Source organism: Petaurus breviceps, unplaced genomic scaffold, assembly GCF_028583685.1.
Source record: "Petaurus breviceps papuanus isolate PSGF00001 unplaced genomic scaffold, PetGlider_PUasm1.0 128, whole genome shotgun sequence".
NCBI lineage: Eukaryota > Metazoa > Chordata > Mammalia > Diprotodontia > Petauridae > Petaurus > Petaurus breviceps.
Genome location: NW_027185664.1, coordinates 658,756 through 685,006, shown reverse-complemented (window position 1 = coordinate 685,006; position 26,251 = coordinate 658,756). Strand labels below are relative to the sequence as shown.

At 39.2% G+C, this 26,251-nt stretch overlaps 1 protein-coding gene across 1 annotated transcript in view; it reads right to left on the bottom strand.

Annotated features, from left to right (window-relative positions):
• LOC138172274 (A disintegrin and metalloproteinase with thrombospondin motifs 12-like) overlaps positions 1-26,251 on the bottom strand; it is a 598,980-nt gene that overhangs the window by 257,580 nt on the left and 315,149 nt on the right. Inside the window, exons 6-7 of the mRNA XM_069101962.1 lie at positions 14,148-14,272; positions 5,577-5,726 (exon numbers count right to left, since the gene is read on the bottom strand). Coding sequence (XP_068958063.1) covers positions 5,577-5,726; positions 14,148-14,272 — 275 coding nt within the window. The remainder of the gene's footprint in view (positions 1-5,576; positions 5,727-14,147; positions 14,273-26,251) is intronic.

Here is a 26,251-nt window from a genome sequence, read left to right as displayed (position 1 = left end):
AGTGAGGAGAATCATTGCTTCAGAATTAGATTGGAGCAAATGGAAGCTAATGACTTTATGAGAAATCAAGATGCTGTTAAACAGATCCAAGCAAATGAAAGAATAGAAGGCAATGTGAAATAGCTCATGGGAAAAACCACTGACCTGGAAAATAGATCCAGGAGAGATAATTTAAAACTTATTGGACTACCTGAAAGCCATGACCAAAGTAAGAACCTAGAAATCATTCTCCAGGAAGTTCTCAAAAAAAACTGCCCTGATGTTTTAGTACCAGAGGGAAAAACAGAGGTTGAAAGAATCCACCCAATCACCTCCTGAAAAAGATCCCAAAAAGAAAACTCCTAGGAATATTATAGCCAGGTTCCGGAATTCCCAGATCAAGGAGAAAATATTACAAGCAGCCAGGAAGAAACAATTTGAACACTGTGGAAACACAATCAGGATAACCCAGGATCTGGCAGCCTCTACACTGAGGGATCGAAGGGCCTGGAATGTGATATTCCGGAGGTTAAGGGAGCTGGGATTAAAACCAAGAGTCACCTACCCAGCAAAACTGAGTATCATGTTTCAGGGGAAAATATGGTTATTCAGTGGAATAGAGGACTTTCAAGCATTTTTGCTGAAAAAACCAGAGTTGAATAGAAAATTTGACATTCAGATACAAGAAGCAAGAGAAGCATGAGAGGGTAAACACAGAAAAGAAATTATAAGGAACTTATCAAAGTTGAACTATTAACATTCCTACATGGAAAAAAAAATTATTGTAACTTATGAAACTTTTCTCAGTAGTTGAAGGGATTAGAAATATATATATATATATATATATATATATATATATATGTCTATATATGAGGATATATGGGCATATGAATACATATGTGAATGTGTGTATATATGTTTACAGGTATACATAGATAGAGGGCACAGGACCAATTTAACAGAAGGGATGATACTTAAAAGGTAAAATTAAGAGGCAAGAGAGGAATATAATGATAGGAGATGGGGAGAGACAGATTGGGGTAAACTATCTCATACAGAAGAGGCAAGGGAAAAGGGTTACAATGGAGGGGAAGAATAGGAAGGCAAAAGGGAATAGGTCAACCTTATTCCCATTGAATGTGGCTTGAGGAGGGAATGAAATACACACTACATAGGGTATCTTACCCTCCAGCAGAGTAGGGAGGGAAGGGGACGAGAGGGGGTATGATGGAAGGAAGGGCAGGCTGGGGAGAAGGGAAGTTGGAAGCACCCACTTTTGAAAAGGGATGGGATCAAAGTAGAGAATAGAACAAGTGGGAGGTGGGATAGGAGGGAGGGAAATATAGTCAGTCTTTTACAATATATCTACTATGTTATTTTTTTTGCATTAGCCACACATGTACAACCTATACTGAATTGCTTATCTTCCCAGTAAGAGTGGGTGACAAGGAAGAAAGGAAATGAATCTGGAATTGAAAGCTTTAAAATCAAATATTCAAATATATATATATGTGTGTACATACATACATATATATATACACTATTATTAATATTATCTTACATGTAATTGGGAAATAAGATATACAGGCAGTGAGGCATAGAGGTCTACTGGAAAAGTCGAAAGGGGTATAGGAGAAAATATGGGAGAGAGCAAATTGGAGAAGCGGATATCCTGTGGAAATGCTATTTTGGGGCGGTGGGTGGGGGAGAAAATTTGTAACTCAAAATCTGGCAGAAACGAATGATGTAAGTCACAAGTTAATAAAGCATTTTAAAAAATTGATTAATTAAAAAAAAGAATGCTAAACTTAAAGGCAAAGGACTGAGTTAAAATTTTAGATCTGCCATTTCCTACCTGTGCAGATTTAGGAAAATCATTTGAGCTCCTAGGGTCTCAATTTACTTATCCATAAAAAGAAGAGGTTGGTCCAGATGACTAATCTCCTACCAGATTCTTAAATCCCTACTTCTACTGATTTACAATCCTACAATACTCACGGTAAATCATTGGTATAAAGTGAGAAACAGCAGTTAGTATTACTGCAGGCAAGGAGGGATGGAACTACCCCCACTCAATGCACTTAATCCTGCTTTCCTAAAATTATACACACACTTATGTATGTATGTGTATAAATTTAGGGATTATTACAGAAATAGTTCACTTCCATCTAGATGAAATAACCCATCACATGGTTATAGTAGAAAAAGTATCAGACCTGGGATCAGAGGAGATTTGAGTTTGAATCACTCCTTTATCATTCAGGTTTTTTCTTTTGAGTTTCAGTTTTCTTATCAAGAAGATGGAAATATTTCAAAAAGTGGTTGAGAAGATCAAGTGAGACTATGTAAAGGGCCTAGAACTCTATATAAAAGCTATACACACATATACATTTATATACATATATATGTGTGTGTATATATATATATATACATTATATGTATATTTTACATAAATTTTGATCATACAGAACAAGTATTGGAAGAAACAAAACACAAATAAAAAAACCTTTTAGAAACAGTTTACTAAAGGTAAAAAATGGTATACCTGATTGCTACCTTAAACCTTCCTTTTGGGAACATTGGCTTTCACTATGGGGGTAATTTTCATTGTTTTTGACCAGTCCACTTCCTTCCCCTCAATTGCTATTTAAGAGTACAGGTGTTTAATCCTTCATGAATACATTTTTAGGGGAGTTGTTTATTTTAAATTTAACCACTAATTAATTTAACTAATTAATTAATTAATTTAAGCACTAAATGTCCTGAAATAGGTCTTAAATTATTCTGGCAAAAATCACCTCCCCTGGTCTTCAGGTTCTCTTTCTTGTTTTGTTTTTTAACTTTTTGGAGGGCAATTGGGGTTAAGTGACTTGCCCAAAGTCACACACCTAGTAATTGTGTGAGGTGTCTGAGGCTAGATTTGAACTCAGGTTCTCTTGACTCCAGGGCCAGTGCTCTATTCACTACGCCCCCTAGCCACCCCTCTACTTATATTTCTTGATTGCCTCTGAGCATCTTTTTAAAATGCTTAAATCTGTGTCTGTCCCATCTGTTTCTAATTTCCTCCTTCAAGGAAAGCTCTTTTACCTAAGGGACTATAGAACCTTGTTTATAAAATTAGTTAGACCCTTAATTAATAACTATAACACACTCTGGTACACAACACCTCAGTGAGGTAGGCAGACCAGGTAATCTCTTTAGAACCTTCTAGATTTCTCCTGTGAAATGAAAGAACTGGACCAGATAAGCTCTCAGGTCCTTTCCAGCTCAATTCTAAGGCTCTTATCTTACTATATAGAAAAGGAAACTGAGGTTCTGGAAAGTTATGACTTGCCCAATGTCCCAGACGGAGTAAGCATCAGCAAACTAGACCCAAGTCATCTTAAGACCTAGTCTAGCACTCCATCAGTGGTATTTGAAAGCAAACAAACTATATATTTAAAGAGTTAAATGGTATTTGTTTTCTGTGAATACAATTTGCATTCATTGGAATAGAGATGCAATGTGGTGTTAAAAGTGGGAGGCTTGACAATCAGGAGACCTAGTAGGTTTTTATTCTGATTCTATCCACTATCTACTGTAGAATAAGAAAGGAAAGAGTCAGGAAAGGAAAGAGGAGGAGAGGAAAGAGGAGGAAAGAGGAAGAGAAGTGAGAAGAGGGAGAAGGAGAAGGAAAAGGAAGAGGAAAGAAGTCATGTTACATAACTGGCCTGTTCCACTTTGGTTTCCCTTGGGCAGCTCCTTTTATACTAACAGAGGCTGCTGTTTGTCATTCATTCATTCTTGAAGAGGACCATGACATCAAGGAGATGATGCCAAGATATGAAAGTGAATTGGATTTAAATGAGAGAGGACTATACAAAATCACCAGCCTCACTTTCTCCTCTGGAGCCATCTGGGTTCAATGGCCAGATACAGATCAGGACAACTGGAGATGGCCTAGGATATGCCCTGACTGGCTCAGAATGAATGCAAATAGTAATTGTTTCTGTTTTGGCCAGAGCCCTGAAGGCCTGGGGTGGCCAGGTAGCACAGTGAGTAAGAGCCCCAGCCCCAGAGTCGGGATGACCTGGGATCGAATCCGAGCTCAGATACTTAGCACCACACCCAGAAATAACTGCCCATGTAACCAAAATATCTATCCTTTCTAACACTTTTTTCCATTCACATTTACATCACATTGGGTCAGGCTGTTACCATCTCACCATCTTACTCTGTGCCCCCTACCCCACCCCTCTGATTTTCAGTTCCTTATGTGGGTTGTCTCCCCACCCCCACTAGATTGTATGATCCTTGAGGACAGGGACTGTCTTTCTCATTGTTTTTGTTGTTTTTATATCCACAACACTTTACACAGTGCCTGGCACACAGTAGGCATTTAGTAAATATTTATTGACTGAGAATCTAGCACAATGGCTAGTACATGGCAGGTTTTTATTAAAACACTTGAATGAATTAATGCTTTCACTGCATATTAATTAAGCACTCTAGAGACAAGTTATCCTTAATTTACAAAGCACATTTCAGATGGGAGGCCTATTTGCTGCAATATTTCATTTCTTCTCTCTTATTCCAACAGGTTCAATAATTGCTCTACTCAGTATATTAATATTATTTCAAAACAATTGGTTTCCTTTGTAATCTTATGAATTTTACTTTTTGCACTTAGAAACTCTATTCTGAGAAGGAGTGCATAGACTTTACCAGATAACTAGAGGGATCTATGACACAAAAAAGGCCAAGACCTCCTTGGTCTAGTCCAACTGCTACCCCAGAATGCGCGGTCTTCACAGCAGCCCCAGAGAGTGCTTATCTCCACTGACAGACCTCCAGTGACATGCCCCAAGGCAGTCTTTTCCATCTCTTAGACAGCTGTAATTATTAAGGAGTCCTTCCCTACATTTAACTACCATATACCTCTCTATAGCTTCTATTCATGTGTCCTCATTCTACCTTCCAGGGCCAAGCAGAATAGGCTAAATCCCTCTTCCACTCAACAGCTCCTCAAATATTTAAAGGCTACTGTCAAATCACCCTTAAGTTTTCTCTGCTTCAGCCTAAACATCACTAGCTCCCTTAACTGATAACTTGAAAAGGATCACTTCAAGTCCCCTTCCAGTTTCATTGGAAGGAAGAATGCAGTAAAACCAGAGGACCTGCATTCAGATTCTGGCTCTCCCACTTAGTACCTGTGTGACTAGGGACAAATTACTTCATGCCTCTGGGCCTGTTTCCTTACCTACATAATAAGGTTGAACTAGATGATCTCTAGGGTCCCTTCCAGCTCCAAAGCTCTGATCCTCTGATCTCCCCCTTTCTAGTCATGTTCCAGCTTCTTGATGTGCTGCTACAGTGCAGTGCTTGGAATTGAACAGAGCACCCTAGGTGTGGTCTGAGCAGGGCAGAATGAAACACAGTGAATATCATCTCCCTCAGTCTGGACACAATTTTGATGGCAGCCTGGGGTGATTACTTTTTTTCACTGTCATGTTGCAGGGTGGAAACATAGGGAGCCCCAGACATCATAAACCTCCCAGATCTCTTTCATATGAACTACTGTCTAGCCATATTTCCTCCATCATTATTTATGTCATTACCTGTGCCCAAGTTCATGGGCAATTGTGAAAGCCAGGGGGAGTCCCGAGTCTTCATTGATATTACAGCTCCTGTGAGGCTGGCACATGCCAGAGAGATGAGACAGGCCTAGGGTTTCACAGGGATGATTAACCCCAGCACAGATATCTTTCCTGGAAATAGAGAATAGGGAAAGCTGGTCACTGAAGACAATATTTAATAAAGTATCATAAGAAAGAAACCAATTTGGGTGGTTAGGTGGTGCAGTGAATACAGCCCCAACCCTGGATTCAAGAGGACCTGAGTTCAAAAACAGCCTCAGACACTTAATACTTACTAGCTCTGTCACCTTGGGCAAGTCACTTAACCCCAATTTCCCCTCCCCCCAAAAAAGAAAGAAACCAATTTTGGTGCTAGGTAAGCATCTGGAAGAGTTGGAAAGTATTTTTGAAATAAGAGACATGCATATTAAGAAGCGATTTAAACTAAGCATCTATTAAAAATAAGTGAACTTCATTTTGGGATCATATATCATTGATTCAACATGGCAATGGGAAAGTGGAAAGAAGCCTAGCTTTTAGATAAAAGGGTTTGGGTTTAAATTCCATCTCTGATGCTGAGTTTCGTGACCTTGGGCAGGAGATGGGGAGGAGGAGAAATGAGGAGGAAGAAATGAAGAAGGAGAAGAAGAAGGAAAAGGAGGAGGAGAAGGAGGGAGAGTGGGAGGGGGAGAGGGAGAAGGAGATGAAGAAGGATGATAACTTGTATTTATACAGTACCATGTGCCTGTATGTGCCAGGCACTGTGCTAAGTGCTTAACAAGTATTATCTGATTTGATCCTCATAACAACCCTGAAAGATAGGTGCTATTATTATCCTCATTTTACAAGTGAGGAAATTGAGGCAGACATGGCCTAAGTAAGTTACACTGCTAGTCTATAAGGCCACATATGAATTCTTCCTGACTCTGGACTCTTTTCACCTTTATCTTATCATCATCACCTGGATCAAGAAACAATAGGAGACAGAGGAAGGCTCTCTGGCTTTGCATGCAGACCTGGGCTTGAGTCTCACCTCTGCCACTAAAATACTGGGTGACCTTTGTCAATTCACTTCTCTATAGACTTCAGTTTCCTCACTATAAAACATGACTGGTTGAGAAGGTCATCTCTGAATCTATGATCTTATAATCTTAAGCCATTTATCTGCCTGGCCAAACACAGACACTGTTAGCAAGCTGGCACTATTTAGAGACATTAAATGAAAAAGGTCAAACTTTTGAGTCTGGAACTCAAAGCTCATCAGAGCATATTCCTCATTCATGTTAATACACCTCTGTGTTTCCAAACTAGCTATCCATGATCCAAACCATGTATGTACCTCCCACTTCTACCTTGTCAGTACCAGGGCTCGGTGGGCAAAGAAGGAGATGGCCAGCAACTGAAAAGCATGTAGACCAAGGAGGATGGCCATAGTGACCCAGGAAGGGGTCAACAATGTGAAATAGGAAGAAGGTGGGACAGTGGGTAGAGTTCTTAGGAGACTGGGAACTGGCACTAATTCAGACAGGAACACTGATCTAGAATTGGAAGGGGTCTTAAAGGTCAGCCAATCCAACCCCCTCAATTTACAGAGGACAAACCTGAGGTCCAGAGAAGTTTAAATTATTTGTCCAAGGTTACACATTAAGTGACAGATCCAGGATTTAAACATAGGCCCTCTGATTCCAAATCCACCCCTCTTTACTCCGTACCATATTGTCTACTATAAGGAGGTCTAGAAGTAGGTAAAAGGAATCCACCCACAAGGGCTGGGACCTTTAGAGAAGGGAATACAGTTGCAAGTAAGGTATAACCCCAGTTCCAAAGGAAATGGGGCATTTGAATGAATACCAATCTTAATTCATAGCTATAGTTATTGGGTTAAAGACTTAGTCACCACTGACAAGGCAAGAAGAATCTGAGTTACCAGAACCAAGGGATAAGGAAGATCAATAGCAAGGATTACTTGTTACTGATTTACACATTTATAGGTACTTCTATTTCCCCTGCCTAGGGGATAGATTGGTCATAGGGTGAGTCTAAGTTTCTAGTGAGAGTTGTGGCCCCAAATGGAGGAATGGGGGATTAGAGAGTCCGATTGGACATTATACCACTCTGCTCCCAGGGCTCCTTCAATTTGTTATGAGGAGTCCAGAATGTAGGGCTTCCTCTTACTTTATCAGCTGGAATTGTACCTTTTTTTTCTCATTTACCAGATTCTTTATTATAACTGCAAGGCTTAGTTCTAGGCAGAGAAGTGACTTTTATGTTTCCCTTACTAGACAGCTTCCTTACAAATGTTCTCAGGGACCTCAGGAACTTGTAGGGTCTATGCAGGGCTGATGGTGATTTTTCTTTTAGAATAGTATTTTTTAAACATAGCTGTTATTTCTTTTTTTTTTCTTTTTTTTTAAGCAATTGGGGTTAAGTAACTTGCTCAAGGTTACACGGCCAGTTATTTCTGGGTGTGGTGTTGAGTATCTGAGCCCAGATTTGATCCAGGTCATCCCGACACTGGAGCCGGTGCTCTTACTCGCTGAGCCACCTGGCTGCCCCTAAGCAATTGAGGTTAAGTAACTTGCTCAAGCTTACACGGCCAAGTGTTTCTGGGTGGGTGCTAAGTGTCTGAGCCCGGGATTCGATCTCAAGGTCTTCTCAACACTGGAGCCGGTGCTCTTACTTGCTGTGCTACCTGGCCGCCCCTATAGCTGTTATTTCTTTTTTTTTTTTTGAGGGCAATTGGGGTTAAGTAACTTGCCCAAGGTTACACGGCTAGTATTTTTGTGTGGGTGTTAAGTGTCTGAGGCCGGGACCAAACTCGGGTCCTCTTGATTCCGGGGCTGACGCTCTACTCATTGCGCCACCTAGCTGCCCCTATAGCTGTTATTTCTAAGACAATATTCCCTTTCCTACTATTGCTGAATAAAACCCTGACTTGTATCAAGAACTGATAAACTGACCGTGTCTGAAAGCATATATTCTCTTCACCTGCAGCATCCCAGAAGGGTAAAAGAGCAAATAGCATACATGCCTACCTCTCCTCCCACATACATATACATGCCTAGCTATTGTTATTTGTCGTCTGCCCCCTTCATACTGATTCCCAACAGCCACCCCCTATCCCGATCAAAAATGGGAAAAGGGCAACCATGACAAAAACAACAATTAATAATAATAACAACAATAATAGTTTATATTTATATATCACGATGTGCCAGACACTGTGTTAAGCACTTTAGAATTATTATCTCATTTGATGCAACAACCTGGGAGGTAAGTATAATTATTATCCCCATTTTACAGTTGAGAAAACTCAGGAAAACAGGGTTCAAGGGACTTGCCCAGGATCACACAGCTAGTCAGTGTCTGAGGCTAGATTTAAACTCAGTTCTTCCTGATTCCAGCACCAGCATTCTACCCACTGCACTATCTAGCTGTCCCAAGATCATCACAAGTCACATAGGATATGTTTGACACAACAAACTGCTCTGATACACTTTAAAAAAATTTAATATTTTATTTTCCCCAATTACATCCAAAATCATTTTTATTTGTTGTTGTTTTTTAATTTTGAGTTCCAAATTCTCTCCCTCTATCCCTTCCCACCCCACTCATGGAGAAGGCAAGCAACTGACTTAGGTTAACACACTTGTTGAGGTAAGGTCATTTCAATCATTTCAAATCATTTCATCAAAGCTGCTAGTATAAGTGGTGGGATGTCTTCAGGACAAGAAAACTTTCTTTGCCAATAGATGACTCACTCAAACACCAAAGCCACCATGAACTTCAGTTCTAAGCCCTCAATGCATGGGGTTTATGTGGGTGCTGTTTTGGCTACATAGGCTCTCCAGGCTTTGATGGCAATTATGCTGTTGGAAAGATACTGGCACAGGGGAATCCTGACAGTTTTCATTAACCCATAACTATAGCAATAACTGGGATAATGGAGCCAGTGTCAAAGATTTCTATTTACAGAAGAGCATCAGGAAAGATTTACACATGTAGTTTACTAATGGCAACAGCTGCCACAGAAATTTCAAAAATGTTTTGCTTGGTCATACACCATGGCCTTTTTAATCCCTTTTGGACACACAGGAATACCAGCTAAACATTTTTCCTACCCTAAATAATCATTCTGCCAATAGGGCTTCATAGTCTATTTCTTCATTTCATTCTAAGGAGCCAGGAGTCCAATAAAGAAAGTAGTGATAAGTAAAGATGAATGGAGCAAATGGATAATTTGCTATTTATTAATATTTATAATGAATACATTCTGGGGTCATTCAATCCAATAAGTATTGACTTAGCACCTCTTATGCATCCAACAGTATACATTAAGCTCAAAGGAATGATCCCTTACCTCAAGGTGCTTACATTCTTTTTAGTGATTATATTGCCTAAGCCCTAGGACCACCAGTTAAAATCTGCTTTGTAGTACTTCTTGATCCAATTTCCTATCTTATCTAGAACATTCTATAATAACATCTCCATACAAACACACCAATCTTCTACTGGTTTCTATTCTAAATGATTTTTCATCTCCTTATCTACTGGTTTCTTCCCTGCTGCCTTCATTTACCCCTATCTCCATCCTGACAAAAACTTCACTAAACTCTACCATCTTCTTAAACCATCAACCTATCTCTCCACACTTTCATTGCCAAAGTCCTAGAAAAAAGTGATCTTCACCCATTATTTCTCCTTCCTGGTCTCTTACTCATTTCTAAACTCTTTGCAATCTGACTTCTCATCAATGATCTAAAACTGTTTCCTCCAAAGTTACCACTGATCTCTTAATTGCCACATATTATGATCCTTTTCTCAATTCTCATCCTTCTTGACCTCTCTGCAGCACCTGACATTGCTGACCACCCTCCTGGATACTGTCTCCTCTCTGGTTTTTACATGAGATTTTTTTTGTTTCTTTTTCCTAGGTGCCTCACTACTACTTCCCAATCTCCTTTGTCAATTTATCTTCCATATCACACCCACTAACTGTTGGTGTAGTAAAGGATCTGTTCAGGTTCCTCTTTCTTCTTAAACTTTCTATTCTTTATTTCTAAACCCTCTCATGTTCTGACCTAATCAGCTCCTGTGGTTTTAATTGTCACCTCCATGCAGATAACGTCAGCATTTATATATTCTGCCCTAGACTCTTTCTTAGAAATCAGTTGTACATTTCCAAGTGCCTACTGCGTATTTCAAATTGAATGTCTCCTCAGCATCTCAAACTCAACGCGTCCAAAACGGAATTCATCTGTCTGGTCAAACCTCCCTCCCTCTTGAAGTTGCCCATTTCTGTTGATAGCATCATGATTCTTCCATTTATTCAGGTTTAAACCGTCCATGTTATCCATGACTTCTCACTTTCCTTTAGCCCATATTTCTAATCACCTGCCAAACTCTGCCATTCTCACTTCCACAGATTCTCATGCGCCCTTCACCTTCTCTCGAATCAAACAGCAACTGCCCTGATTGGGGTCCTCTTCTCCTCTTGACTGCACTGTTGTAATGATTGCTTTCTAATTGACCTCTCTATCTCAAGTCTCTTCCTTCTCTAGTTCAACTCCCACAGATGCCAAAGTGATTTTTTAAAGTGCCAATTTAACCTCGCCACTCCCCTTATAAACATAAACTCCAATGACTTCCCATTGCCTTTAAGATCAAATATAAGTTCCACTGTTTACCTTTAATGCCCTTCATAACCTGACCCCACTCTACCACATCAAATTTATTATGCATCATCCCCTTTCACACTTCAAGATCTATCCAAGCTTCTTTTTTTCCCATTTATAGTATTTTTTTTCCAACTATGAGCAAAGATAATTTTCAACATTCACTTTTTTTTTTAAGCAATCGGGGTTAAGTAACTTGCTCAATGGTTACACAGCTAGTTATTTCTGGGTGTGGTGCTGAGTATCTGAGCCTGGATTTGATCCAAGTCATCCCGACACTAGAGCCGGTGCTCTTATTTGCTGAGCCACCTGGCTGCCCCTTCCACATTCAATTCTATAAGATTTTGAATCCCCAATTTTTTTTTTCCTTCCCTCTCCTCTCCTCTCTCCAAGATGACATTCAATCTGATATAGGCCTTACATGTACAATTATATTAAATATATTTTTACATTAGTAATGTTGTGAAAGAAGAATCAGAACAAAATGGAAAAACCACAAAAAAGAAAAAAAAAAAAAGAGAAAACTACATGCTTCAGTCTGCATTTAGACTCCATAATTTTTTCTCTGTGGAGAATGGACAGCATGTGGACAGCACTTTCCAACATGAGTCTTTTGGAATTGTCTAAGACAATTTCATTGTTCAGAAGAACCAAGTCCATCAAAATTTGTCATCACACAATGCTACTGTTACTGCATGCAACATTTTCCTGGTTCTGCTCACTTCACTCAGAATCAGTTCATGTAAGTTTTTCCAGGTTTTTCTGAATTCTATCCAAGCTTATTCCTCATGCATGATACTCCCATCTCCTGTCTCTGTACCTTTGAATGAACTGTCTTCCAGACCTGGAATGCACACTCACTTTCCCTCTTCCTCTTAGATTCCTTGTTTTTTTTCACAGCTCTTCTCAAGGGACATCTTCTAAATGAAGCCTTTCTATATCCCCCAAGTTGTCCTTCCCTTCCAAAAGTTTACCTTACGTTTATGTTGTATACACATTCGCATGCATGCACACACACACACACACACACACACACACACATACTGTCTCTCCCAATAGAAGAGAAAATTCCTAAGGACAGCCACTCTTTCATATTTTCTTCTTGTTGCCAATGCACAGGGCCCAGAACACAGTTAGCATTTAATGCTGGTTGCTTTATTAGTTGGTTGAATGATTAGTCCCTCTTGGATGCATTCCAAGACAAAACTACTTCTAGTGAACTCATCATGCAGCAAATAGTGTTAGAGTGAGACTTTAACACAAATGTTCTATAACTTCATTTGATCATCTTAAGTCATAGAATAAAGGTATGTTGCAGCTGTTTAGAGATCAACTAATTTTCAATACTTCAAATCTCAAAGACTTTTTCCCCCTTTATGTGACTACTTCTTCCAATAACATAGATGTTAACTCTTCTATAACTTAGTAGCTGGATTTCAAGTACTTCCAAGGCCAGAAAATATATCACCTTTTATTCAATCTGCTTAGTGAAGGTGTCAATAAGAATTTATTAGATACCTATTATATGCAAGTTGTTGTCCATAAAAAGACTAAAATAAAATAATTCCTGCCTTCAAAAAGCTTACATTCTAACTAGTATTCTTTCTATCAACTCCCTTTGTCATAAAATATAATGATGATTTTCAAAAAATAAAGCATAGGGGTTATACTTGTAAGGCAAAGGAAAGGGGATGTCAAGTGCTATACATGGACTTAGGAGGACCCACTTGGAACACTTAATCTCTGTGTGACCACGTATCACAGTTTTCTCATCTGTACTATGATGGAGGTGAACTTGGTAGCTCAAGATCTATGAGTCCAAGTTATTAGAACAGTTTCTTGCATCATTCCATTTTTGCCTCCCTCCCCAAAGGGGGTTTATGGGAATAGTAAAGTAGGGAGCTTACTTGAATTTTTCCAATAGTATGTCCGGGACAAATGCAAATTTTATACTTACATTCCACTAAAGATCCATATATCTTAGACCATAGTAAAGATCACCAAAGAATCTACACCACAAGAGGCTTCTGGCTCCACGTACATCTTTGTCCCTGCCCTCCACATTCCCTCTGTGTATCAAGAATACAGCTATTCAAAAGCTGTTTCTTCATTCCAGGCATTTATTCTGCCTCCAGCTCCCCCCTGGTTCTAATATTCTTCCCCCTCAGAAGCTACTGTATTCCTGAGAAGCTAATCTTGGTGCATCAGTAGGGAAAAGGTATAGGCAGCCATGATCAACAAGCATCCCTGTGTGAGCTGACTATGGCAGCAAACATTCAAATATCTATGTTCTGTTATGGACTTTAGCAACTTAAAAGAGCTTGGTTTCTTTGGCCATTCAGTATTTTTCCCCCTTCATCAACCAAGTGACATTTGCTTGATGATAACATAAGAAAAACATAATTAGGTAGGAAAATCATAAAATTATTGACTTATGCTGGAAGAGACCTTTGAGGTCAAGTAGTCTAATATTCTAATTTAACAGATGAGGAAACTGAGGCTCCGAGGAGTGAAGTGATTTTCCCAAGGTTATATAGATAGTAATCGGCAGATCTGAGATTCAAAACCAAATCCTTTACTCCAATCTCAGAAAGGCTTTCCACTGTACTGAGCTTCTCCAAAATGCAATCCCCAAACTCATGTCAGGTGTTTCAAGTAGACCTTATGTATCACCCAAGATTCTGGATCAGCCATGTTGCTTTGCTTCCTCCATTAGTACAGTAATTGGAAATATTAGAAAAACAGCCTCCGAGAAATGGTAGAGAAGACAAAGGTCTAGTTAGAAGGACTGCTCACTTCTTATACCTTCCCCATGTCCATCCCTCCTCCAGACATCCCCCAGCCCTCCATCCAGGCCGGGCTCCAGCTGTGGTAGTACCTGGTTAGGAGGACAGCCACATCATGATGGGCGGGGTTGAGGTCGCTCTTAGGATTGATGCTTTTCTGCCACTTGCAGAAGCTGGCCAGCGTCTTGTCTGCATGGTGGACTATTTTTAAGCCTTGCTGGAGACAGAAAAACAAGGGATCAGCCCGAGGTGGCTGTGGGACTAGCAAATCTGCAGTGGAGCCCCTGGAAACCCTGTGAGCACAGTAGACTGGGCTCTGGCCCAGGAGGAAGGGACTCCTCCAGAATACGAGCAGTAGCTTAGCAAGCAGGGCTTACAACGCAGATGTTTACCTTTTTGCTCCTCTCCTCTGCAGCTCCACTAACAGAGCTGAGGAACAAAGGCTCATAAAATTTGGAGCCAGGAAGGACCCTATGATTCATCCAGTTCAGTCCCCTCATTTAACAGGTTATTTAATTTGCTCAAGTCTATATAGCTAATAAGTGACAATGTCCAAACTTGAACCCAGATCCCCTCATCAATACTCTTTCTACTGTACCACAAAACTGAAAAGTTAGCATTTGGGTAAAACAGCCTTGGAAGAAAAAAAGAAAAGAAAATATCACTAAAGGCTGAGAAATCTTTCATTGTCTATTGCCACTGACTTTGGACTTCTTCCCTCTCCCTCCTTCCACACTCCACCTCCTCCTGAAACATTACATTTCAGAGAGAGCCTCTTGGCTTTGATCTTTATTAATTAGAAGATAAATAGACTGGGACTGAGTTTGATTCAGTAGTGATTCCTACAATCCTGGGGCTGCTCTGATAGTATTTTTATGATTTTTTTCCTTATCTTTATATCCTTAATGCCTATCATATTGCCTCACACACAATAGGTAACTTCATACTCACCTGCTGAATCAAATGAGTCTGTGTCCATTTGGCACCTTCCAAGGTGGATAGACGCAGAACAGCTGGGTCAGATTGCCTAGGGTTACCAACTATTATGCAGTTTCTAGAAGCCCACAGCCTGCACAACAGGCCTGGAGTTCAGTTTCAGAGCCTCTAGGGGAGCACCCAATGGGCAGATGTCAAGATTGGAGTGTTTCCAGACATCCCTCTCCAGCCCATGGTTACCATAAGGTGAAAAGACTTGATCTATTCCAAGTTTTAGTGATACGGGTATCCAGAGGGTAACTAAGATAGGGGCACAGAGTACCAAACCTGAAGCCAAGAAGACTTTTCTTGAGTTCAAATCCTGCCTCAGATACTTACTAGCTGCATAATCCTGAGCAAGTTACTTAACCCTGTTTGCCTCAGTTTCTGCATCTATAAAACGAGCTGGAGAAGGAAATGGTAAACTACTCCAGTACCTCTGCCAAGAAAACCCCAAATGGGATACAAAGAGTCAGACACAACTGAAAAATAATTGAACAATAACAGCAGGAACAGGAGGTAAGAATTGGATGGAGTAAGGAAGAAAGATAATTTCTGTGTTGACTTTTTCATTGATTCAACAAGCATTTTCACAGATCTAGAAACACAAAGGATCCCCAAAACCATAAAATCTAAACTTCTCGTTTTATAGATGAGGAAACTGAGATCCGGGAGTTAAATGATTTAGCCAGAACATAAGAGAGAGAAATTCAATCCAGGTCCTCTAACTCCAGGAAAAAAAAAAGTGTTTGGTTATTTTGCTCTGAGAATACAAAACAAAACTCTCTGCCCTCCAAGAGTTTATGCTTTATTGGATTGTGATTAAGCACCAGGGCATCTTCTCTTTAGTTAGGCTACTTCTTCAAGAGCAGCCTTCTGAGGGCTTGGACAGAGCCATTACAAGTGAAAAATGGCTCTTACCCAGAGGAGGCTCCATACTCCTGAAGCCTCTGCTCCAGATCTCCAGAGGAAACTTTGTGTCACCATGGACAGAGCTCAGGGCCTCAAGTCAGAAAGATGAGTTCAGAGTTGACACTAACTGTGCATCACTTGGCAAATCATTAACCTGTGTCTGTCTCAGTTTCCTCAACTGTGAAATGATAATAATAGCACCTACCTCCCAGGGCTGTTGTGAGGACAAGGTGAGATAATATTTGTAAAGCCCTTAGCCCAGTGCCTGGCACAGAGAGCACACTGAATAAATATCTGTTTCCTTCCTCCCTTCCTCTTTGGGATCTATGTGAGCTGAGTATGCATGGGGTTTGAAGTGAAGGTATAGTTGTCAGTCAGGGTAAACTTGGATAGGATTTTACCACAAGAACCAGTGTCAATTATCTATATGTGGACTGAACTGGCACAGTATTTAGATTATTCTGTCACCTAAATGGCAGCAAAACAGATGGGCATTGGGATTAAAGGGGGATATGAATGATGAAAGGGGTTAAGGATGGGGGTAGGGAGATTGGTATTCAGGGATAATGTAGGAACACTCTTGCTGAGGTCTCATCATATGGCCCCATTTTAAAAAAAAATTTTATTCTTTTAAAAAATTATGAAATAGTAAGCTTCCTACAAAGCCCAGCAGGGCTTTGTAACAAGCAGTGAGATCTGCCAGCCTCCTTCCCACCACCCCATGTACCACACTACTCAGAAACAAGCTCAGAAGGGTTCCTGCTTCCCTGGAGTCATTCACTTAAAAATATCTCTCTCCAGCCCCTGCATCATTCCAACCCCTAACCCTGACTCCATTCCCAGCTCTCTTCCTACAAGCTGCCTTCCCTTGGGGAAATACAAAAGAAGAAGACTCTGCAAGAGGAAAGAAATATTTATCAAGGAGAGTTTACAGAGAAGAAAACACATTGTTCTCCCTACTGTTACATGCTCTGCTTGCCCTGCCCCTCTATGTTTTCTGTGAAGATGATCTATGGGGAAGGCAGTCAATAGAATAAGGCATCAGCTCTCAACCACAAGAGGGCAGTGAGTCCCAAGTTTTCTTAAAGAATTGTTCCCCTGAGATAAAGAAGCAAATTTAGCCTCCAGTAAGGCAGCAGATAAAGGGCAGGCATTAAAGTGAGGAAGAAATGAGGTCCAATACTTCCTCATGCACTTACCAGCTGTTGTGGTCCCCTGGATAATTTACTGAAACTCAGCCTCAGTTTCCCCATCTTTAAAAAGGTAGATAAGTCCCTTACTGTGAGGATCAAATGATATATGGAAAAGGCACTTTCCCAAAATGCTGGAGACTATTATTATCCCCGAGCAACAGTCATATTTATACACTGGTGGCTTAAAAAACAAAGACAAAAACAAACAAACAAACAAAAACAGATGAGCTTTGGGGCTCTATGCTGCAATTAACATTCTAAGGCACTACATCTAAAGCAATGAGGAGGCTGCTGCCCCAGCCAAGAATCCATACATAGACTATGGCTTGGTCACAGACTCTTTTTTAAAATAACAATTGTTTTATTTCTTTATAGGTTGTTTGTTGTTGTTAAAGTCTCGTGAATAATGCTTTATGTACCTTAAAGCAAAGACTCGGACTAGCTTTTTTGTTGAGTCTCCCTTATGGTATGTAGGTATGAGCATCGAAAATAGTCCTGTCTCTGAAGTGAGAGGATCCCAGTTCATGATAGTTTACTTAACTTTCCTGGCTATCCTCAGTCTGGACTCCTCCCTTGGACTCCCTCCCACACAGCCAATCTCTTATGGAGTCTTGGCCTTTCTATCTTTCCCACATCCCTCCTTAGGCCTCCCACTTTCTCCACTCACACTAGCCAAGGCCCTCATTCCTTTAGGCCTGGACTATTTCAATAGCCTATTGATTGGTTTCCCTGACTCAAGACTGTCCCCATTCCCATCCATTCTTCTATTCAGTTACCAAAGTGATCTTCCTAAAGCACAGGTCTGACCATGTGACCTTTCCTATCTAATAAACTCCAGCGGCTCAAGGATCTTCCAGGATCAAATGTAAACTTCTCAGTTTGGCATTTAAAGCCCTTTATAACCTGGTCCCTTCCGACTTTTCTAGTCTTCTTATACTTTACAATTTAGCAACACTCACCTTCTGACTGCTATTCATATAGGACACAACCTTGTGCGTTTTTTTTTTTTAATAAGTAGGTATTTATTTACTTTCCCTTTCATTCCCTCCCATGGTGGGGTAGGGGACACCCTTGTAACAAATATAAATGTTCAAGCAAAACTAATTCCCACATTGGCCATGTCCAAAAATGTGTGTCTCATTACCTCTTGGTCAGGAAGTGGGTAGCATTCTTCATTAAGAGCTCTTTGAAATCATGAAATTTTGTTGATCAGAATTCCTATGTCTTTCAATACTGTTCGTTTTTTTAAAATAATATTTCATTTTGCTCCCAATTGCACATTAAAACAATTTTACAACATTTGATTCTACAATGCTTTTGTTATGCTATAAATTATTCTCCTGATTCTGCTCACCGTGCTCTATATCCATTTATACAGGTCTTCCCATGTTTCTCTGAAACTTTCTACTTCATCATTTCTTTTTTTTAAAATTTATTCGTTTGTTTCCTTTTAGTTTACAGGATTCAATTCCACAATTCCTTGAGTTTCACATTTTGTTCCCCTCCCTCCCCTCCTCCCTCCCTCCCCCGTCCCCCGCATATAGTCAAGTATAGGATCTATAAATACTTTCACATTAGACATTAGTCAGGTTATAAAGATGGATTGTATCAGATAGAATGAAAAATGGTAAAGAGGAAATAAAACCAAACAAGAAAAGGAAAAAGATCAGGTATTTTGCTTCCATCTGGATATAAACTCAGTTCTTTCTAGTTCTTTCTCTGGATGCACACATTTCTCTCCATCATGAGTCTTTTGGGATTGACTTATATCACTGCATTGCTGAGAAGAGTCCAGTCTATCAAAGTTGGTCATCACATATACGTTGTATCTGTAATTTCTGTGTACAAATTTCTCCTGGAGCTACTCTTCTCACTCAGCATCAGTTCGTATAATACTTCATCATTTCTAATAGCACAGTACTATTCGTTAGATTAATATACCATACATTGTTTAGTCATTTCTCAACAGATTAGGTACCCCCTTCGTTTTCAGCTCTTTGCTAAAAAGAAAAAACAAAAACTGTCATAAATATTTTTATAAATGTAACTCCATGCCTTTTCATCAGCTAGTCTTCATGGCCCAAATGTTCTGCCTCCTTACTTCTTCTCCTGGCTTCCCTGTCTAATTTCAGGACTCAGCTCCAATTCTATCTTCTGCAAAAGGCCTTTCCTGGCCCCTTCCAATGAGTTTATATAAGTGTGTGTGTGTGTGCTGACTCTCACATTAGAGTGTGAGCACTCTGAGGACAGGGACCAAGATTTTTTTTTTCATTCTATCCCTAGTGTTTAGCACACTGCCTGACCCATAGTAAGCTTTTAGTAAAAAGCTTGTCAACTAAACAATTGTAAGTTGACTGAATGAACTAAATGATCTAGGCCTGTTTCAATTCTAAATTCTACTATCTACCTTTGAGTTTAGCATCTCAGAAGAGTTTATGTAGGAATCCCAGAGGGACTATCAACTTACCTATACAAATACAGAAAAGAGATATTTCTAAAAAGCTATTTTAAATGAAATATTTAAAAATTGAGTCACCTTTCACATAAACTAGGGAGACAGAGCTGTACAAGATAAATACTGACTCTTAATTCAGAAGTCACCACTTAAAATCCTGCTTTTAGGATTAATAGTTGTGTGACCTTGGGCAAGTCACTTAAGAGAGAAAGACAGATGAGCTTTACAGAGAGTCTTTGGGCTTGTTCCTTCATCTGTAAAACAAAAGGATCAGACTAGCTAACCCCAGAGATCACTCTCATAACATCTATCACTGTATTAGTTGGAAACTCTTTGGTTAAACCTTCTATCAATGCAAATTATTTATTTGGTAAACACAAGTTTTGTAGAATGGGTTTTCTCCCTTTGATTTGGACATACAAGTGCAAATCAGAGATGTGTTTTTTATGTACAAAGTAGGTCCCACTCCACCTAAATATGCTACAGTGCTCCCCATGAACTGGAGATCTGGAAGACAAATTAGGAGGAATTGGGAACCATGAAGGAAAACTGCCCCTGGAGAGAACTGGCCTCAGGAGGAGCAGAGTCTTTCAAAAGTGAACCCCAGGAGCATGATGCTACATCATGGGAGGAGGAATGTCTTAACAACACAGTTTTGTGCAGAATGAGAGGGCAGAAGGAGAAACTCAGGGAGATCTGAGAAGAGGTAACAGTAGTAAGCAAGATGAGGGATGAAGGACTTGAGCTGGAATAATATAGAAAGAAAAAGGCAACTCTTTGGGTCATCCCAGAGGAATTTCTCGCTAATGCCCACCATAGACATTAGCTACACTTTTGCAAAATATCTAATTGAAAAAAAATATTTTTTATGAGTTCATAGATTCCTAGAGCTGGAATGCCTTTTATTTTACAAGTACTGCTCATAAAAATACCCATTCACATTTCTACAGATCATTTAGGGTTACAAGGCACTGTGCTCACATCAATCCTGAAAGATAGGTAACACGAGTGTTACTCCCATTTCATAGACAGGGAAATATTGACTCATGAAAGTCAAAGGATTTGCCCAAGGTCACACAGTAGAGAACTAGAAAGAGAACCCAGTGTCTAAACTTCTAGCCCAGTTAGTGTCTTTTGTACTAATATTACACTCATTTATGAAACACCTCCCTCCACCCTCACAGTCACAATTATATTATTTTAAAGGCATTTTAAAAGGCAAATTTTAGTTTAGAACGTTTTCTAAAAATTAAATTTTAATACTATTTAAAATAATATTTTAAAATAACATGTATTTTGAAGAAACAGAAAATATAAGAATATTTTATATAACTGAATTGCTTTTAAGAATTAAGAATTACAGAGTAGTTCATAATTGCTACATTTGGGGACTTCCTGGGTATTTAAGTAATAGCCCAGTAGGGATGGAAGAGCTCTAGCCAAAATAGTTAAAATGCTTCCAGTGGGAAATCCATTGACATTTTATATTTGTTTGAAAAACAGAGGGGAAGAAACTTGTAGAAATGAAGAGTTTTTCTATTTTAAATCAATTATGATGAAACCAAGGGAAACTGAGGTAAAGTGACTTACCCAGGGTCACAGAGTGAGTAAGCATTATAGGCAAAACTTAGGTCAGAATTCTATCTAGAAGAGATGTATATGAATTATACCAGCTATGTCACTAGGAACATTCACTTTCACTCTCCTAACCTCTCTTTCCTAATCTATAAAATAGAAATGGTGCTATTTATATTACCAACTCATAGGTCTATTATAATAAAAAAAAACTTTATAAATTGTAAAATGGAATATAAATGTGTATTATTACATAGCTATTTAGTGTCTGAGGCCAGATTTGAACTCAGGAAGACTCATCTTCCTGACTTCAGTCCTAGCCTATCCACTGTGCCACCTAACTACCCCTCATGTACTCTGGGCTTTAAGAAAATGGGGACATTGGGGAGGCTAGGTGGCTCAGTGAATAGAGCACTGGCCCTAGAGGCAGGAGGACCTGAGTTCAAATGTGACCTCAGACACTTAACACTTACTAGCCATGTGACCTTGGGCAAGTCACTTAACCCCAATTGCCCTGCTTTCCCCGTTCCAAAAAGAGCAAAAAAGAAAATGGGGACACTTGATCCCCAGAGACATCCCATGCTTTTCCAGCTCCATGCCTTTGCTTATGCCATTCTCTAAGATTAGAATACTGTCCTTCTATTGACTACTTTGCCTGAAGAAATAGTATCCATCCTTCAAGATCCAGTTCAAATGCCAGCTCTTCCACTGAACCTTTTCTGATTTTTTCCATTAAATGTGATCTGTCCTCCACGCTTCTATAGTACCACTCATGGTGTATATATATGATACTTGAACTCCAGTTATCTACTCTTTGAAGCCAGGGACTATCTCTTTTAATTCTCTATCTCCCAAAACCTAGCAGAGAACTTTGCAAATAATGGTTGCAAAAATGAATATTTGTTGACTGAATGAAGGTACTTGAAGGGAGAGAATGCCTATGACAGAATCCTCAAAGATTTTTTTAAAAGAATGGAGGAGGGGGCCCCATGAATCTTGAACAATATAACTTCACAATGGACAGAACAGTAAAAGGACAAAAATTATATTAATCAAGAAATGAAGTGGCCCCAGGTAGCAGAAACCCTCCTTAAAATGCCTTCCTCTTGGCTGAACAAAGTAGGGAATACCTACATCAAAATAGCTAAGTGTTGCAGTCTATAGAGTACTGGACTTGGAAGCAGGAAGATCTGAGTTAAAATCTAGACTCAGACACTTACTAGCTGTATGACCCTGGGCAAGCCAACCTCTCTTTGCCTTAATTTCCTCATCTGTAAAATTGGGGTAATAATAGCATCTATTTAATAGTTGTGAGAATTATATGAGATAATATGTATAAAGTGCTTTACAAACCTTAAAGTTATATATAAAGGTTAACTACATAACTATATAATAATAATTTATTACTATGGACACTAGAAGGGGAAAAAAAAGTAGCTATTATGGCACTGATCCCTGGTTCTCAGGCCCGTTCCACATTTACCTCAAAAAACCAAAGCCCCAAGTATAATTGAGTTACTCTTGAATAAATGCTATCATTCACATTTTGCAAGTTTAGAGATAATTTATCTGCTATGGGTGTTGTATGCCAATTGAGTATTTCATGGCTCCTTCTAGATTTCTGACTTCTTTCTTATTGAATTACTAGAAATCTCTTAACAGTACATAACTACCTTCTCCTGATGGTTTTTTTTAAGTCATATACATATATGTATAGGTGTCATAAACAAATAACAGAAATTCATTGCTCTTTCTTCTATCGATTAATTCAGTGATTTCCCACAAATAATGCTATCGTTAAGTATGTACATGATTTTAAAAAATCTTTCAGAAATGATGGTGGATCCTGGTGTGATTGTAAAAATGAACAGAGATATAAATAAGAGCCAACTTTTCTGGAGCATTGACAGCATCGATATTTCTTCAGAAGGGAGGTAGAAACAACCTAGCAAACAAGAATTGTTAGTGAAGATAGGAATATTCTGGCCCAAAAGGCTATAAAAATATGCATACCCTATGACCTAGCAATACTACTTCTAGGGCTATAAGCCAAAGAGATCATAAAAATGGGCAAAGGACTCACATGTACAAAAATATTTATAGCAGCTCTTTTTTGTGGTGACCAAGAAGTGGAATTCAAATAGATGTCCATCAATTGGGGAAGAGCTAAACAAGTTGTGGTATATGAATGTAATGGAATACTATTGTGTTATAAGAAATGATGAACGGGTGAACTTCAGAGAACCTGGAAAGACTTATATGAACTGATGCTGAGTGAGAGGAGCACAACCAGAAGAGCATTGTACACAGTAACAGCCACAGTGTATGAGACCGGATTTTGATAGACTTAACCCTTCTCAGTAGTGCAAGCACCTAGAACAATCCCAAAGGACACATGTTAGAAAATGCCAGCCTCATCCAGAGAAAGAACGATGGAGTTGGAACGCAGAATGAAGCAAGCTATTTTCTTTTCTTTTTTGTTTTATTTTGTCCTTTCTTCTCATGGTTTTCCCCATTCCTTATAATTCTTCTATGCAACATGACTAATGTGAAAATGTTTTTTTTAATTAATGCTATATTAACTTCTGATTTACATCATTGGTTTCTGCCAGATTTTGAGTTACAAATTTTCTCCCCGTTTTTCCCCTACCCACTGCCCCAAAATAGCAGTCTCACAGAATATCCCCTCCTCCAATCTGCTCTCTCCCATATTTTCTCCCATATCCCTTTTGACTTTTCCAGTGGATCTCTGTCTCAGTGCCTGTATATCTTATTTCCCAATTATATGTAAGATGGCATTAATAATATATATAAGCATATACATACATACACATATATGCACACACACATATTTATATATATACATATATTTGAATATTTGATTTTAAAACTTTCAAATCCAGATTCATTCCCTTCCTTTCTTGTCACCCACCCTTATTGGGAAGATACACAGTTCAGTATAGGTTGTACATGTGTGGCCAATGCAAAACAATAACATAGTAGATATATTGTAAAAGACTGACTACACTTCCCTCCCTCCTATCCCACCTCCCACTTGTTCAATTCTCTACTTTGATCCTGTCTATTTTCAAAAGTGAGTGCTTCCAACTTCCCTCCCCCCCAGCCTACCCTCTCTTCTATCATCCCCCCTCTCATCCCCTCCCCCCCCTATTTCTCCTGGAGAGTGAGATACCCTATTTAGTGTGTATTTCACTCCCTCCTCAAGCCAAATTCAATGGGAATAAGGTTGACTCATTCCCTTTTGCCTTCCTATTCTTTCCCTCCATTGTAACCATTTTCCCTTGCCTCTTCTGTATGAGATAGTTTACCCCAATCTGTCTCTCCCCATCTCCACTCATTATATTCCTCTCACCTCTTAATTTCACCTTTTAAGTATGATTCCTTTCTGTTAAATTGGTCCTGTGCCCTCTATCTATGTATACCTGTAAACATATATATACACATTCACATATGTATTCATATGGCCATATACCCTCATATATAGACAAATATATACATTTCTAATCCCTTCAACTACTGAGAAAAGTTTCATAAGTTACAATTATTGTTTTTCCATGTAGGAATATTAATAGTTCAACTTTGATAAGTTCCTTATGATTTCTTTTCTCTGTTTACCTTCTCATGCTTCTCTTGCTTCTTGTATCTGAATGTCAAATTTTCTATTCAACTCTGGTTTTTTCAGCAAGAATGCTTGAAAGTCCTCTATTGCACTGAATGACCAAATTTTCCCCTGAAACATGATACTCAGTTTTGTGGGGTGGGTGACTCTTGGTCTTAATCCCAGCTCCTTTGCCCTCCGGAATATCATATTCCAAGCCCTTCAATCCCTCTGTGTAGAAGATGCCAGATCCTGGGTTATCCTGATTGTGTTTCCATAGTATTCAAATTGTTTCTTCCTGGCTGCTTGTAATATTCTCTCCTCAATCTGGGAATTCCGGAACCTGGCTATAATATTCCTAGGAGTTTTCTTTTTGGGATCTTTTTCAGGAGGTGATTGGTGGATTCTTTCAACCTCTATTTTTCCTCTGGTACTAAAACATCAGCGCAGTTTTCTTTGAGAACTTCCTAGAGGATGATTTCTAGGTTCTTGCTTTGGTCATGGCTTTCAGGCAGTCCAATAATTTTTAAATTATCTCTCCTGGATCTATTTTCCAGGTCAGTGGTTTTTCCCATGAGCTATTTCACATTGCCTTCTATTCTTTCATTTGTTTGGATCTGTTTAACAGCATCTTGATTTCTTCATTTGCTCCAATCTAATTCTGAAGCAATAATTCTGCTCATTGAGCTTTTGAGATTCTTTTTCCATCTGGCAAATTCGGCTTTTTAAGGCATTCTTCTCCTCATTGCCTTTTTGGGCCTCCTTTGCCATTTGAGTCAGTCTGTTTTTTAAGGTATTCGTTTCCTCAGTCAGGCTTTTGACTCTCATTTCATAATTTTGGAAATGTTTTTAATAGAAATTTATGTGTAGAGCCCATGTCAGATTGCAAGTCATTTTGAGAAGGGAGGGGAAAGGGAGAGAAATTTTAAAACTTATGAAAGTGAATGTTGAAAACTAAAAATAAACAATTTAATTAAAAAAAGATAGTAAGCTATCAAATGTTTTCTCCACATCTTTTCTCCCCATTTCCCTAATATTGGTCACACTTTGAGAAGGTAACCTGCTTCTAAGCCTTATCCACTTGGTTACTCCCTTCCGTGGTGATGACCTCTTCAGTAAAAGGGTTTTCCACATACTCCAGCTGAATTAATTTTAAAAAGCTGACATGAAGGCAGCTTTTGTGCTTGCCCCAGCTACATTTTCTCTCATCCTGGGAACTAAGATGACTAGATAAGGTTCTGAGGGTGAGCTTGATAAAAAATGCAACACAAAGTACATTATCTCACTACCTGAGCTTGTTGGAACAGCCCTCTCCAACACCAGCATTTTCCTATTTCCCTTGAAAATAAAAATGCATTTCTATTTTGACTCTTCCATCATTTTTTCACACATCATTTTCTCAAGCCAATCCAATATCCATCCTACCCCATCCCTAGGCTGTTGGGGATGATGAGAGAGAGAGAGAGA